The sequence below is a fragment of the Musca autumnalis genome, unplaced genomic scaffold, assembly GCF_047663935.1.
Source record: "Musca autumnalis isolate F117 unplaced genomic scaffold, ASM4766393v1 scaffold_1, whole genome shotgun sequence".
Classification (NCBI taxonomy): domain Eukaryota; kingdom Metazoa; phylum Arthropoda; class Insecta; order Diptera; family Muscidae; genus Musca; species Musca autumnalis.
The window spans coordinates 162,299,039-162,317,076 of NW_027411644.1; the positions used below are offsets into that span (position 1 = coordinate 162,299,039).

The 18,038-nt window shown below is 32.4% G+C and overlaps 1 protein-coding gene across 45 annotated transcripts in view; it reads right to left on the reverse strand.

Annotated features, from left to right (window-relative positions):
* Window positions 1-18,038, reverse strand: part of kmr (pleckstrin homology domain-containing family A member kramer) — a 397,594-nt gene that overhangs the window by 33,292 nt on the left and 346,264 nt on the right. For 23 of the 45 annotated variants that reach the window (XM_073958769.1, XM_073958809.1, XM_073958783.1 and 20 more), the window contains 3 exons: window positions 3,239-3,753; window positions 2,782-2,919; window positions 23-346 (listed from right to left, as the gene is read on the reverse strand). In XM_073958769.1, the coding sequence (XP_073814870.1) occupies window positions 23-346; window positions 2,782-2,919; window positions 3,239-3,753 (977 nt within the window). Of the gene's footprint in view, window positions 1-22; window positions 347-2,781; window positions 2,920-3,238; window positions 3,754-9,031; window positions 16,575-18,038 lie in introns of those variants that run through there. The other 22 variants (XM_073958773.1, XM_073958801.1, XM_073958786.1 and 19 more) reach the window with 2 other exon arrangements.

Genomic DNA, 18,038 nt, shown 5'->3' on the forward strand with positions numbered 1-18,038 from the left:
AGAAAGGATTAAATTTGTATACCTGTAATTCATTATTGTCCGGTTCCAAACGATCCCATTGTTGTTGTTCCTCTTGCAGTAGACGTTTCTCTTGTATACGTTGATTGAATTCCAAACGTTCCAGTGACACCGGATCGGTACGTGGTGTTATTGTTGCTGTTGTTGAGGTCCTGCCCAGGGCATCGTTACGATAAAGTGATCCCAATTTAACCATATTATCCACTAAATTAACCAATGGTTTACTCTTTTCATATTGTCGTTCCAAATCAAGTAAATGTTGTTTTAAATAATCCAAGCGTTGTATGCTTTCGGCTCGTGTCAATCCCTCAGCGGTAAGCAAACGATTCTAAAGTTTTATTTGTAAAAGGAAGGGAAAGTGAAAAGAGGTTTTTAGTTTTGTTGGGAACATTATTTGATTTTCAAAAGCCGTAAACCCAAATAATAAGACCCAAAAACCATTAAAGAATATCAAAAAAATAAATTTGAAAATAAAAACGTAAATATTAAAAATAAGTAAAAACAAAAAATGTGTTAAAATGAAAAAAAAAAAAAAAAACAAAAATGTATAAATAATAAAAAATATACTTTTAAATTAAAAATTAAATTAATAAGAAATCAAATAAAATTTTTTTTAATAAAAAAATAATGTTTAATTTGTTTTAAAAAATTATTGGTTAAATATAAAAAGCACAACAAAATTATTTGACTAAAAACAAATTGTGATAAAAATAAAAATTATTATTTAAGTTAAAAAACGAATAAAAATTGTGTTACAAAATGTGAAATAAAATTTACAAAAATAAAATTAAATAAAAACTATTAACGATTATTAAAATTTTTATTCGTTCCATTTATTTTTTTCTGTCATATTTATTGGGTTTAAAGATCTTCATTAGTAAACATTTATTTGATTTTGAATTATTACAATAAAAATATAATTTGGAATAATTATTTTTTATTGTAATGATTACAAAATCAAATGAAATATTGTAATTCGAGAATTCTATTTGTAATTCGTAATATTTCATTTGTAATTCGAGAATTCCATTTGTAATTCGAATTATTTGACTTGTAATTCGAATTATCCCATTTGTTATTCGAATTGTTCCATTTGTTATTCGAATTATGACATTATTCTATTTATAATTCGAACTATTCTATTTGTAATTCGAATTATTCTATTTGTAATTCGAATTATCCATTTGCAACTTGAATTATTCAATTTGTAATACGTATTATTCCATTTGTAATTCGAATTATTTCATTTTTAATTCGAATCATTTTATTTGAAATTCGAAAAACCAGGCATATAATCAATACAAAAAATATGTTGTATTTTTTGTTTTGAAATTAACAAAAAAAATCGAATTAGAAATTAAATAATTCGAATTACAAATGGAACTATTCGAAAAACAAATGGAATAATTCGATTTACAAATGGAATGCTGGAATTACAAATGAAATTTTACGAATTACAACTAAAATGTTTCGAATTACATCTGAAAAAGGTGTAATGAAGATTTTGTAATCTTAACCCCAATTCATATGACAAAAAATTTAACATTAAAAATTCAAATGGAAATCAGTTAGATATAAAATAATTGTTAAAGTCTAAAAATAACATAAAAAATAATAGTTAAATAAAAAGTTATGTTAAAATGTTAAATAAAAAGACAGCCATTTATATAATAAATAATACATATAATTAAACATACAAATAGTATTTAACTAAAAAAATGCGATAAAAATAACAAATCTAGAAATTAAATTAAGTAATATTGTTAGAATTAAAATAAAAATATAATTAAATAAACAATTTACAAATAAAGAAATTAATTTAAAAATTTAAATTTAAATCAATATGAATTAAAATAAAATTTTTATTTAAATATAAAAATAATCCAAAAAATAAATATTTAAATAAAAAATGTATTGAAAATTTAAATAAAAATTACCGTTTAGGTATAATGTTAATGTTTGGTTTAATAAAAAAACATAAAAAACACTAAAAACAAATTGCGTTAAAAATAAAAATTGAAATGAGCATAAGAATTTAGTCAATGCTATTATTTGAGAAAAAACAAATGAAAGTGTGTTGAAATTTTTTAAATAAAGACAGAAATAAAATTGAATGTTAATTAAATAAAATTAATGTTTAAATATTTTCTTTTTTCAAGAAAAAATTATTATAAAAAAATTAGAAATGAATAAAATAAAATTTAATTTTTAATTTTATTTATTTAATTTAATAATTTTATTTTATTTATTTAATTTTAGTAAATTTAAAAATGAAATAAAAAAATTAAAAATAAAATATTTTTTATTCATGTTTTTAGCTCTTTCTTGCGAAATATTCAAAATTATTTTGTAATATTAAAAAGAAATCAAATAAATTAAGTAACAACTTTTTAGAAAATTTTTAGAAAATTAAAAAAAAAATATATGTTTAGTAAATTGTATTTTGTCGGAATTATAACTTTATATTGTTAGCTTTAAAAATGTAACCAACACCACTGTTGTGAATGTATATTTAACCCATGGTGGAATAAGAAGGTGTTACAGCAAATCATGTCAAACGTCAAATTTGTTCACAACAATGCATTACTGTGAATTGCTTGTTTACATTTTGTATGTGATTTTATTCACAATAACGCATTTTGACAACTGGTGCGAAGTTCAGCTGTTTTTGGCGTTACATCTTATTATTCCACCGTGATTTAACCCATAACCACTACTTTTGACAGTAAACCAAAAACAATAACAAAATTTTTATATAGCAACCTGAACATCATGAATGTCAGAACAACATTGTTCAATGGCTCTGGCGGTGTTGCTATTTTGACGCCTCAATTGTATAAGTAACAAAACCAATTCTTCATGGGTTCGACTAAGTAAATCGCCGGCAGAAACATCCAAGTTCTGCATAAACATAAATAATAAACAAATAATTAAAAAAATAAATTAAAAATAATTATTTTAATCAAATTAAAAAAAAAATAATAAAAAAACAAAATATAAAAAATTTAATAGGGATCGCAATGTAAAATTGATTTTAAATGGAAATTTAATTCAAATTTTTTGTTTGAGTTTTGCTTTTTATAACAGCTCAGAAATCATTTCATTATAATGATCCTTATTTTCTTTAAGATTTGCTTTTTATAACAGCTCAGAAATCACTTCATTACAATGGACCATGATTTCTAAATCATTCCAACCTCCAATGTTTCTTTCTACTTACCCTTATTTGTGAACTTGTTTCACGTTCTAAAATATCGATTTCAGCCCGACTACCATAACGTCTCATGGGAGGATATGCTGCCGCGGTCATTTGTTGTTGCAACTGTTGTTGTTGATACATGCGATGCAGTTGTTGTTGATATTGATTATGCATATCGTAAATATTGTGTCCTGCCGTTGGATCAAGATTACCCAAATAATCAAGGCCCATACCAATATTACTGTTGCTGGCATGCAGTGGAGTTGAGGTCAGGTATCCACCACCTCCAATGCCATTAATGCCATAACTGCTGCCACTTAAGCCACCGCCAATACCGCTAAGGCTGCGATCATTTAACATTGTTGTCTTGGCATATTTCATGTCTTGCGAGGTGCCATAATAGGAATTTTCCAATTGTTGCATTTGTTCATAGTCATAGAGATCCATTTGTCGATGCAACAGGGTATCGGATGGATCTGGTTTCACGGTTAAATTGCCAATGGGTAAGTTTTTGACATTGCGCACCGATATGGAAGCTATGGAGGAGAGAAGAAGAAAAATGAAAAAAGATTAGTTTTCTATGGTTAACAACTTTAATATAAAATTAGAAGTGGAAGGTACATAGTTTGTTTTGCAGGACTAAGGAGAGGTACTGGGTCGTTCTAAAAAAAAATATTCTAGAGATTTTAATGACATATGGATTGCAAGAAATTTTCGAATTGTTAATGAATTTTTAAAAAAAAATTGCCTAAGGCACCCGATATTGCCTTGTTTATACAATATTTATACATTTACAGACTTTCAATAATAATATTTTCTTTTGAAGATTTCGGAGGGCATCTCTACGTTGCCATTAGAAGACACAGTCCCCATCTACAGCATTGACTCAGTAAAGTTAAACGAATCCGTAAAATTATTACCTACTGAGTTCAAATAGCTAAACCTATCTCTTCAATGTCAATCGGAGTTTCAGGCAAGTATGTTTAGAAATGGTACACTACACACAAACAAATATACATATACATATGTTACTGGTCAACCCAGCCATCTCTGACATTCTATCACGTACACAGTCGGTGTAATGATCAGCTGCTCGAAATTATGCCTGAGTATGTGTTGGTGCCCATGACTGCTGTATCGCCTACACCACGCTGGGGGTATTACACTGTGCAACATTTTTAAGGTGATCTTGTGCAAACAATTCGAACTGAGGATTTTTTGAAAGTACAGACCCAAACGACAAGAAACTCTAGTTGGGTTTTGTTGTGTCAGATGCAACAGATAAGAACAAAAATAAAATATTTGGAGAAATAATGAACTCAAAGACTGCATGTATTGCCTCAAATTTCAAAATATATGCAAAAATTCCAAAATTTTTTTACATTTCGCACCGTATCTCCAATACCGTTTATTTTTTCTAAATATTTTCTTTTGAAAAAATATTCCCTGGAATGTAATACACAACTCTTCAGAACATGTCATTGTTGTAAAATGCCTCCACGCCGTTGTTTTCAGTACGTTTTTCAACGACGATTTAATAAAAATGTCAATTATGTAGTGAAATCCAAAATGCGAGAATAAACTGTTGGTGTGAACTGTGTTTGAAATACGTGTTGTAAAAGATATGATGCAAAATACTGCTGAAACAACATGAAGTAAGCATTTTAGAGTTTCAGAATGTTCTAGAGAATTGTTGAGGACTTTATTTGGAAGATTTTTGCAAAAGGTTACTTGGTTCAACTCCCAATAGTTTAGCCGATACTGACCAGAATTTTAGGAATAATGTAAAATTTTCTATATTTTATAGATATTGATGCCGTAGATGGAGTTTTTTTTATGTGGTTTTTTCAAAAGATAAGTTCTACTAGTTTAGGGCTACAATATTGCTAAAGACAGCAATGCCAAATTCCTATTCGTTTCTGAGATAAAGGCCTGATAAATGCAAAAAGTGCAGATTTAGCCCGGTTTAGATGATGCCATAAAATCCGAAGTGGATCTGACAGGACAAAACCCTACTAGGGTTTTTGTAGTCTAAATATGTACTTTCAAAAAATGCATACTAGAAGTTGTTTGCATTTTCAGTGTTGCATAGTGTTATACAGCAATCATGAGCACCAACACATACGCAGACATAATTTCCTCTCTAAAATTAGTGTCTTAGGAAATGTTGTACGGACTCGACGATAAAAAGTAGGGGAAATAAGAATCGGGGTACACTCATTGATATGAGAGAAGTCTCCCTAAGTTCCTTTTTGGGGAACATATTTATATATTTTTATTGTACTAAGTCTACATGTGTTCACGTGTGTTTTAGGGTGTAGTGTATGTGTGCTATATAAACAACATATGTATGTATTTATGTATGAATAAATGAAATGAAATAAAACAATGTATTGGATTAAAAAAATAATAATAAAAGGAAAAAAATTAAAAATAGATTCTTACCATTTGTTTTGGAATGTTATCAACCAACCAACAACCGACCAACATCAATACCAAATCAACAACAACAAATGTTCAATAGTAGTATCAACCATATACAAAAACAACAACAACATTAGCATCATCAGAAAAAATAACAACAATAACACAACCAATAATAACAACAGTAGCAGCAGCAATGATGATATTTGACAAGGGCCAAATTTTTGTACAAAAATAGTAGGAAAAACGACAATAACAAAAGAATTAGAAGAAGAACAAGAGGAATGGAAAACAAATGTTATAATAAAAATGCAAATAACTGCAGGCAATCAATAACTAAAACAACAACAACAGCAACAACTGTGGTTACCAATATATATGTATATTTTATTCTAAATGAATGCTAAATGGCCATAATGTGAATGAACTGAGAGACAGACGAACTAACTGAAATGATAGATATTATGCCCAGAATGTCCTTTACAGGCAACAACAATACAAATACATGAGTGGATATGTATGTAGAAGTACTATGTGAGAGGATGTTTTTTGAATGAAGTAAAATGTTGGATGAAAAGAATGTGTGTTTGTGTGTGTTGTGTTTATGTGTGCATTAGTACTAGATGATTGAATTAATTTTTTCCAAGTTAGTGTGAAATAAATTCCAACTATCGAAACGAAAAACCAAACGTAAAATATGTTTACTAAAAATAAAACAGTATTTTGACAAATTCTGCCACAAATAAAATAATTGGAAAATTTATACAAAATGCCAACCAGCATCAATTCTTAAAATAGTCATTTATGTTACAAATACAGTATTATGTTACAAAAAAGGTTATTTTACCATTAATTACAAAATATATTTACATTTAAAATTGAACATTAAATTTATGTGGTAGAAAGTGTTTCCCCGTCCTATATACAAAATGGGGTCATTTGGAAGCACATCGTCGTAATCAAAAATATCACATTTGTTATTTATTGCCATAGTGTGTAGTATTCCTAAAAATATTTTGTTTTGTCGATGTATAGGAAGAAAACGGTGGTAATTTTTGTGCGGTTGTGCGCGACGAAGAACGGTGGGTCTACTAATGTTAGTATATTTGATTTAAGGTTTAGTTCTCATTTTAGAAAATTAAAATAAATATTTATCCGATTTTTTCGAATTTATTGTTTTAAATTCGGGCGTAATGCTTTTAAAAACATACAACTAACTCATGGGTTTAAAATCTAATTCAGAAGATGTTTCCTTACAAGAAAATGTAAACAGGGCACATCAAACATTTTTTATTTATCTAGTCTCTAAAGAAATTGTTTTTACAGTGTTTTATTTAATTTAATATTATTTTTTTCATTTGTTCATATTTAAAAACTCTGTTCTTAATGCCTCTTTTAGGCATTTAATCATTTAAAATCTAAGTTAATAAGTAATTTTGATGTAAAAAGTTCAATGATGCGAATAAGTACTAGAAACACGTGTACGCATTTGACATAGTTTCAAAACCTCCGAAAGTATACCAGCAAAATGTTTGTAGACAAAAAATAGCTGACTCATAAGGGCAAATGATTTCGTACATCTTTTTACGTGAAAGAATTCATAATTTTAACAAAAGCATGCTACAGGGAGTATGCAGTCTATTTTGCATGTTGATCACGCCTTTGGTATAACTCAATGGAAATTAGTAAAAAGTATTTTTGTTAACGTTTTTGATTATTTTAGTGAAATAAAGGCGAATTCTTTAGCTTAAAAAATAACCATTCCTTAAATTGTTTTTTTTGCGATTTAGACGTATTTTTATAAAAAAAAGACATAAATGTTGTATGTATATGAAATAAACTCAACAGATGAAGAACAGGCTGTATCTGTCATGACTCTCTGTGGAATGATTCGAGAAGAAACTGTTAAAGTACTACGTCATTATGAATAGAGTTGTGCCAAAGGAACTATATGGAACTATCTAGTTCACTTCGCAGTTCCAACGGCCCACATTTTTTCTTTGAACAAACTGCGTATACTTAACATCACACGTTATATTTCATGATGTTACTCATACGTTTTGGAACTAGTACAAGGAACTAGGAACTAGATTACCCAACTGTAATTATGAAGCAATTCAATTTTATATTTCTGCGTAATTTTGGCGTACAAAGTACCATTATGCGTATACGTACTGTCAACACGTATACGCATTTGAACCATCCTTATCATTTCTCAAAACCTTCGAAAGTATCGTATTTGTATGGTTCATAATTTCTTTTAAGGTCATTTCAGATCGATAGAGCACAGTTTTATAGTATAACAGATTTTCCACAAAATTGCCTAGGTATGGGACCGAACAACGTTGTAATTTCATACTAACGTTAGCGAATAGTAGGGGTCAAGAAAGACAACGTATGCAGATACTTCTTATTATTAAAGAAGGGTAACTACAACCACATATAGGTCCGTGTTGTGGAGAAGACACAAGTGGGGTTTAATCTTCCTCTAGTAATTTGTGTAGCCTGATATTTTTGTAGTTTACATAAAAGATTTTTTGTTTATTTATTCTCCTTCTCCTATGCTAGATTTTTGTTAAATAGCCGGCCATGATTGTGCCCTGTGGATTCATTAAGTTCGCCAGACGCAGGAATAAGTGTTTCTATATTGGTTCAGCACATGAAAATCAGACAAACAGGAAACTATTTTATAATATTTAAGAAGGTTTTAAATTACGCCAGACCGAAATTTCTGAGCCAGTCACCATAAGGAAAGGAGTCTGGCGTCGACATACTAAAGGCCTCGACACATAAGAATCATGGCATTCTTGCTTAAGTTATATCTGGAAAATGAGTAAAGACCAAGTTCGACCTAATTCAAATGTGATCCTGAAATCTTTTTATTAGGTCGAACTTGGTCTTTAGTCATTTACCAGATATGACTTAAGCAAGAATGCCATGATTCTTATGTGTCGAGGCCTTAAGAAGCAAATGGAAAGCAAAAGTCAATTTTCGATTTTTGCCTTCGACTTTTCGATCTTTTGATTTTTTCAAGTTAACTAAATTGCTCTGTTACAGAACCTACAAGAATCTAAATTTTTTGACAAATTTATAAAGGAAAGAAATTGTCAAAATTTCAAAAAAGTAGACTTTTGCAAGTCCTTGGAACAGAACTAATGTTTTTTACTGCAATCGACTTCGTGATCGACTTTTTTTCGGAAAATATTGTTGTTAAAACGTCAAGACGTCATTCCAAAACATGTCTTCGGAGAGAAACTGAAAATCGATCATGAAAAGTCGACTGAACGATTTTCTCCATAACAAAAACTCGGCTTCGATTTTTAGACTTTTATACAAATCACCAATCGATTTACCAAAAGTCCTTACCTATCCCTAGACCTGTCATGTCCATTTGTTTTTTGGCTTAACCTCGCAAAAACTCCCTTTTTTGGCATATAAAAAGTTCTATTAAATATCCGGCATTTATCCACTATTAAATTGAATTTGTTTCTAAATAAACGACTTCCGGTCAGAATGCTTTTCAAACTTTTATTTCCTTAGAACAAATCTTGTTCAAAGTGGTCATAACGAACAATGAGTGGTGAAAAATATATATGGCCTTAGGATTTTCATAAAGACCCACTATATGCAAAACGAGCAAAACTATACCTGATTCATACAAGCTCCATCTATACTTCGAAGATTCCGATATATAATTTTTTACATATAAAAGTGTTTGGTGAGGAGAGTCTCACTGATTGCAAGAAGGATGAGAGAGGACGAATGCACAAAGACATAAAATATGCCGGACGATCATATAACAGAATTTGTATGCATGAATGTCATCTATACATCATGAAGTATACATTTAGTTTACCCTTTTGTGTAGTTGGGTGTGCCATCTGTACCTTGTAAACGTATGAAAAAGTAGTTTAGTAATGACGATTCTCATATAGTCTGATCATTAGCGATCGGATAATGGGAAACATTTAGAAGAACAAAATTTTGCATATTCGTCAAGCGATGGGAATAAAGCCCAAAAGTGCCCGGCCACTGCTAAATTGAATTTGATTCCAAATATTAGACCATCGGCCAGGATGTGTTTTTGTTTTCTTGAAAAAAGGCAACGATCAATGAATGTGGGCTTAAAGGTGTTCATAGTGCCCAAAATTTAATATGGTATAGAGTTGTATAGTTCACGAACGAACTAGTTCAATTGAACGATTCATTGAAAAGAGCGTACGAACTAGATCAGTCGATATAGTTCATTATAGTTCAGTAGCTCACTGAGCACTGACCGATAGATAAAAGAACGATCAAATCAAACGATTTGATTCAAGAACGAACGATTCAGCACGTCATTCACGTATCATAATGTAACTGTTGCCTTTGTAAAGGTAATAGTTTTGTTTACATTTTGAATTTTACACAGATACCCACACACATCTTTATCCATCGTAATTTTATAATTTTAATATTTTCATTTATTTTAGACTTAATTACAAATTTAAAGTTTAAAAAACTCCAATTTTGCTTTTTAATCACACCAAACCTATTTTCGTTGCTAGGTTCTTTAAAATATTCTTCTGTTGTTTGTTCTTTATCGGTATACATATGTTTGTATGTGTGTTTGTATACAAATGAACGATCTTGCAAGCGAACGAGTCAGAGCCGGTGAACGATAGAACGAAAAGACAGCAGACTGACAGAGCTTTTCGACGAACCATTGAACTACTGAACTAAAAGAACGACCTAGTTCGTTGAAAAGAGCTGAACTAAAAAGAGCGATCAGCTAAAAGAGCTAGAAATTACAACTCTAATATGGTATTAAAAATTATATGTTGGCTAGTACACAACCTCTAGATGGCGTTTGTATTATATGAGTAGCAGACCGGATGGGCACTATTTGAACTTTTTAGTAACTTTTACCAATTGAAAAATTGTTAACATTTATTTTGCCTTTTGTAACTACTACAAAACAAACAAATGAAATTGTTGTAAAATGGTATAGTTCTGCATGTTTTATGCCCATCCAGTCAGCTACTCATATAATACGAACGCCGTTTTATAATTTTCTATATATTAAAAAGCTTGGAGCAGAGCAGAAGATCATATAATAGAAATACAATGCACGAATGCAATCTATACTTCGTGCACTATATGTTCAATTTACCCTTTGCAATTTTATAATTTTTGTAGCATATCCTTTTGAAGAGGTACTAAATAATCTCTATAACCCACCAACATGCACAGAAATTCTTTAAAGGGAGGCCGCCACTAGACCAAGTATGCCTTTTGGAAGCAAAATGTTCAAAAAGTGTATGGGCTGGGGCCTATAAAACTACCCCGTGTGCATCCCTTCTATTACGGATACGTTACATGGCCATAAATTTCACTAAGTCTGGGTGGTTATTGTTTTTCATAAAGATTTGTTTTTAATACAAATCGTCTTAGAAAATCACAAATGATTAAACTATACCTGAGCGGCATCTAATGCACGAACGCCATTTTATATTGTTTGTAGCGTATTCTTATACCCTAGATAGACGGCAGCGTTAATTTGCATTAACTGCCTTAATTCAAATTAATTCGTGCATTATCCACATTCTTAATGCACAAAATCAAAGGAAATTTAAACTGAGTTTAGGTATTTCAATATGGCAATGCTGTAAAAGAGAGCCCATATTCATGTAGAAGAGAGAGCATATTCATGCTCTGAGACACAATAACAAACAAAACAGTTGTTTACCAGCAAACAGCTGTTCGTAAATGCAGAAACTGTCGTCTGTCAGGTTAAAATTAAATGCCTATCTTAATGCAAAGTAACGTTGCCGTCTGTCTAGGCATAGGCGTTCTTTAATATTCGAGAGATACTAAATTATCTCTATATCGGATAAGTGGTTGGTTCGAAAATTCACTAAGACGAATGTTGTCAAAGGAAAGTCTATTGTATGACTTTCCTTTGACAAGTTCACGTTTTTGTAGCATATTATTAGACGTTATGTTTACTAGGCAAATCACGTAAGTTTCGTGTAAAGAAAGTAAGGAGGAAGAATTTTACAATCCAAAAGAAACTCATAGGATAAAATTGTCTAAAGAAACGGTAGATTTTATAATATTAGTTGATAACATCACAGACGAGAGAGTTTACGGAATTAAGAAAATGTTTTTAAGAACGAATGAGAACCATTCTTACTGAGTAAATCACATAAGAACGTTTGCGCATTACAAAAGGTTAATGCTAAACTATAAAATTAATTGACAAGATCACAGACGAGAGAGTTTCCAGAATTAAGGAAATGGTTTGTTTTAAGAATGAATGTGAATCTTTGCTACTGGGTAAATCAGTAAAAAATTGGAGCATTACACTGGTTAATGTAAAAGAGATTAAATATTTTATTGTCAGTAAATGTCAATCACAGTAGGAATAAAAATCTCATGTTCAAGTATAATTAAGGTTATAAATTGTAAATTTCTAAATATAGTCTATATTTATATATATATTTATGTCCTCAACTACATTATGTACCTAACTATTTTAATTCTTATTCTTCACTTAACAATATTATACCTATTTATTTAGAATTTTCAACATATTCGTTATCATCATCTTCATCATTGCCATCATCGTCGTCGTCATCATCACTATCACCCTCATTATCACAAGTTGCATTCAATTGTTGTATGATTGCTTTAACATTATTGCCAACATTAGCTGTTGTCATCATTGTTGATGTTGTAGCCTCATTGTTGTTGTTGCTTTGATTATTTCCAATTATTAAGGAATTCTTCATTAAACCACTTGACATTGAATCCCATTGACGTATAGTTTCACGATCAATTTCTGCCGATTTATTTGAGGATATATTCGATGAAGTCTCCTCTCTAAGGACTTCATACATTTCAGCACTGACATCACCACCACATTCATTGGCGTTGAGCATATTTTCATTAAGCTGTACATAAACATCATGATCATTAGTTGTTGGTCGAGGTTCACGATTTAATGATTGATCATCATCGTCGTCATCATCATCAACGTTATCGGGACATACCTCATCATAAGTCCTTTGGTCATCCTCCTCATCATCATCATGGCCACCATTATCTCGGGAGTGACGCAGCTTAAAACTTGAACGCAAATGTTGCGAAATATTATCATTGACATAGGTAACATCACGTGAGAGGCGATGAGTTTTACGATTTGTTATTTCAGTATTGGCATAATCGGGAACATCTGGTGCAACAATTTTTACCGCACCTGTTGCCACAACTACTGGTAGGATATTACCACGTGGCTGTATTACAATACGATCAAGATCATCCAAAGATCGGGCATGACGTTGTGATACTCGCCGCAAACTTTCCCTCCATAGAGTATCTTCTTCCCAGAGAAGTTCACCACCACTAACAGGATTACCTAAAACTGTAGATTTTTCTAAATTATTACAGGGCTTCATGGAAGGCATAACACCACCAGTTGCGCCTGTTGCCGTTAGGCCCACCAAAGCATTGTTATTAACCATTTGTAAATTAATGTTTTTAACTGTTTTATCCACTTTTCCACCTGTATTAGTAGCTGAAACCAAAGTGTGAGGTGTGGCGCCCAACATGGGGCTGGATTGTGAGGCAACTGCTGCTGACGACGATGATGAGGGGGTGCCGGCTGATGTGTTGGTATTTGTTGAATGTGTCATGGGACTGTTGTTGGCCTGATAAAGCAAATTATTAGTGTGATAATTATTTATTTTAATAACTGGGTTTTGTATTTGCTGCAAGTGGAATGGAACCTGTGTAGTGGAGCAGGATCCACTGAGTTGTTGAAAAGGTTCTCCGGTCTTTAAATTTTTACCCGAACTATAGCTAAGCTTTTCAACATTCGTTTTCATTTTATAGAGATTTTTGCTATCAATTGCCTGATCTTTATCGGCCAGCAGGTCTACATTAATGTTACGTGGCCTGTCTATGGGATTGTGTATGTGTTCAATATTCGAACCATGGGCATGTATGTCTCTTTGATTATTCAAAGTGGTGGGTGTACTCAGCAGCTCTCTACTGCTGGCCAATTCGGAATAGTAATAGGGGGCTGATGACTCAGAGATGTTGCTATTGTTGCGACTGTGCAAGGGAGTCATGTAGCGAACAGGTGTTAGACTTGAAGCACCACCCAGCAAATCAGAGCCCTTTGCGTCGGAAACCATTTTTTGCAAAGAATCTGTGGAAGAGACAAAATTAATATTGCCATAGAAATGCTCATCTTCGTGGTTGCGGAATATCTTGGGAGGCTTAATGAGATTTGTTAGAATCCCCGCACCCTGGGCCGCGGCAGCATCTGTCAGCAAATTACTGGTAGGTGTTTCAAATTTGGTATTGCCATAAACATAAATATCATTATTTTGTAAATTATTCAAATATGAATCCAAATCGGCCGGATCTAGGGCATCTTCAAATTTCTCACTTAGTGATTCGATTTCACTAATCGATTCCTGGGACAGGGGTCGACGTGAACGTTGTCGATCTAACTCCGAATCAGAACCTTGTCTATGCCTCAATTCCACTGTATCGGTTTCACTGTTATTTCCAGTTCCCGATAGCGAACTTTTCGATTGTTGGGTCAATGACGAATTCGATTGATAACGTATGGGTGTGGCAATGAAAGAGGGCGAATTTTGTTTCAGTTTATTGTACAAATCAAAATCCGACGATGTATTGGAGCTGTTGTCTGTTTGGAAACTATAATTCGAATCGGATAAGGTACGTTCATGCTGTTTGAGTAGGTGGAGATGAGGCGACTTTAGATTTTTTACCTTGCGGAAATGATCAGGCAATGAGAGACGACTACTCTTTAGGGTTGCCTCATTTTTGGGTAAATTCAATGAAGTATTGCTGGCATGGATTTTTTGTGGCAACTGTTCATAGGATATATCAAATTTACTACCCGAAGAACTGTCCCGCCGCTTAACGGTATCATAATTTTCCGAAGAGAAAATCTCTTCAGTTTTCAACTCTTCCATGGGAGGTGGTGAATTGGGAATGGGTGGTGGGGAGACAATTTCACTGTCTGAACTTTCTATGCAATCGTTGAGTGGGGTGGATGCTCCAAGGTAGTATGAGGCTGGCCTAAAAGTATCCGATAGACTGAAGCGTGAACGTGACCGCATTTTCTTGGAATCCATGTGTTTGGATGATTCATCGTCGGCATCTGAGCTATCTGAGTTCAGAACCATGGATGACTGAGATGGCTTTAGAATGTCGGGTAAATCTTTCCTCTTTTGGTGGCAGCGTTCTTGTTGAGATTTTTTGGTTTTCTTTTTCAGGGTATCTGTGGATTTCTTTAGTTTCTTGAGTGTTGAAGTCTTTAGTGGTGGCAATATTCCAGGCTCCTCCTCTTTGGGCTCTTTTGCTGGCTTTGCCTGCTTGCCACCTTGTAATTCCATATAGAGTGGCTCATTTAAGGTTTTCAATTGTTTGGGTTTGGCTCCACCACCTCCGCCGCCGGCATTTGCATTACTTGGCGATGACTGACGCAGGCACATAATTTCATAATTCGATTTGGAATCATCTTCTTGAAGCTGTTTAGTCATCTCCACATAATGATTCTCCTCCTTGGGATCATCATCATTGCTTACATCCATCATTGATACCAAAGAACCATTGCCCGGGGTTTCAGAATCTGTATCCAATTTCTTCGGTGTCATGGGTAAATAATGAGACTCATCTAAATTGGGCTGATTGGTTTCTAGGGGAGTGATGGGTTCATTTTCATATATTTGGGAAATTTCTTCTTCACCATCCAGGATTTGAGAAGTCTCCAAGGTGGTGCCATCCTCCACATCAGCCTCTTCGGCCAAGGCTTCATCCAAATCATCATCAGTATATTCACAGGCAGTATCCTCCTCCTCATCATCATCTTCTTCATCTACACTTTTCGAGACTAAGGACTTTTCACCCTCTTCTACTTCTTTCGATTCACATTCCCCTACTATTGCCTTATTTTCCTGGGTTGGAGTTTCAGAATCCTCATCCTCAGGGTCGGCACTTTCAATTTTATCTAAATTTAATTGAAACTGTAGCCGTTGTTCCTCCTTTTCCTTGAAACGTTTCAAACTCATTAGCATTGGTGTAGCCTCAGCGTCTTGTATAGCCTCTGTTTCGCTTTTAATTTGTTCACAAATTGTTAAATTGGTAGAATCTTCCTCCTGCTTTGTGGCCGGCTCTACCTCTTCGACTTTTTGTATTTCAATATTTTCATAGGCTGTACATGAAAGGGTCCTGGGTTTAGAAGGTGTCAAGGTTTTGGTATTATAAACCGGTACATAAGAAGAAATTTGTGGTGATGTTGGTTGGCTATTTGTTTTACCTAAACCATAAACTACATCTTTGTTATCTAAGAGACGACTACCTGAAGATGGGTCAATGGGATTAGTTAAAGTATTGGCCGGCTTAACATTTATAATTTTAGTTTTTAAAATTGGCTTTAATATGGATTTTGGTTTCTGGCCATCACCACTGTCAGTCAGTCGTCCTGTCTTATTCCTAGTTGTCAGTTCTTCCTGTTTACGGTCTGTCAAGTGTCGCTGTTGTTGCTGTTTTTCTTTAACCTCATATTCGTCTACTACTTCTTCTTCTTCAGAATGTTCTAATGGCTTGTCATTTATGGTAATGGTTTTCTTTGGCTTTACCATTGCCTTGTCATGGTCGTCATTGCTGTGTAAATTGCTAGCTGTGTTGTTGTATTCCAAAGTTTCTTGACCACTGCTGCTGCCATGGCCGCCGCCACTAAGCAGACCAACAATGGCCAATGGTGAAACTTGGGATTTTCGTATAGTTGTAGTGTTGTTGGTGGTTTTTGGTGTGATGATACTAGTGAAATTTTTGTTGTTGCTATTGTTGGGTGTGCTGCTGCTGGCACGTAGAGAAGACCTTCCTGCCGGCGCTTTTGTAATTGTTCCAGCTGAATCAGTGGATGTTTTTTGTTCGTTCGGGATTTTAGGTTTTGTTTGTTAAAGGATTTTTTTGGTTTGTTTGTACATAAAAAATGTTTTTTATTTCATTTAAAAAGTTTATACATATGAAAAAAACAAAAGAAAAAGAGAAAAAATCATAATTTTAATAAACAAAAGAAAACAAAACAGAACATCTCAAATTACACAATAATGAATGAATAATTAATTAACAATGTTTGCTTTTTTATTTAACAATGATGGAGTTGTTTTGTTTAGTGCGCACCAAAAATGTCACTTTTTAATGTGGATTATGATTATTATTGTTGTTTTTGGAAAATTAAAAGTTAAAGTAAATAGTAAACCTTAAACCCATGAATTGTATTTTTTTATTTTTGGGAAAAACATAATTAAAAGCAAACTTAAAATACTCTACAACATAACGAAGAGAAGAAATTAAAAACAAAAATGAAGTGAAATTATTAAGAACCGCAAACCCCAGGAAAAAAATTAAATAAAATTAAATGAATTAAATTATTTATAATTATTTGTAATACGTTTAACTACTGCTATACAAAACGAAAGGTAAAAAATGACCTAACAAATAAATAACAGATTAATAAAATATAATAGTTTTTAATTTTTCTATAGGCAGCCAAGAGATAAAATAATCATTACGTACGTTTAGATTTACGAAATCCGCTGGATTTGAAATATCAATTTCATTCAGTATACGTCAAATAAATCATATCAAAAATAAATAAAGCTATGGAATTGACATTTGAAATCCATTGGATATCTTAAATCTAAACGTAGTGTTAATTAGTTCATCGTTTATGAACGATTGGTTTCGACGAAGTAGTAGGAAGGAAGCTGCCAAAGGAGCTCTCCCTTCCCGAAATAGTAGTTTCTTAGAAATATTTTGTATATTTTACTCGCAAAGTTCAAATTTTGTTCACTGGACCCTTTCGAAATAGAGTGGAGATGTATTTCTGTCCTCGTCGGTGCACACTGGTCGAAACCACTGATCTAGAGGCCCGAAAGTCAAAAAATCAAACTATAAAACTGAGAAATTTTTTCCATTGTATCCATTATAGACACTCTGTTGACTAATATTTTGTTTTTACTTTGTTGTTGTTGTAAATATTCTCCCAGCTAAAATTAAATGAAAAAAATTGTTTGGGCCTGGAGGTAAATAGTTATATAACAATAAATTTTCAAAAATTATTTTTTTGTGTTTTTTAGTGTAATATACTTTTGTTAAATGGAGCGTAACTACAAAAGTTCATTAACATCCAGTCCAATTATTTTTCGAAAAATTAAATTAAACTTCCTAGATTCCGAATAATCAACTTTTGGCTGCAAATAGCCGTAAATATTGCAGATAAATGGATGGAAAATGTAGCTTAAATCCTCAAAATGCCAAATATCGGGCGGTACAGTTATATGGGGGCCATTTCAAAACGTTGACCTAT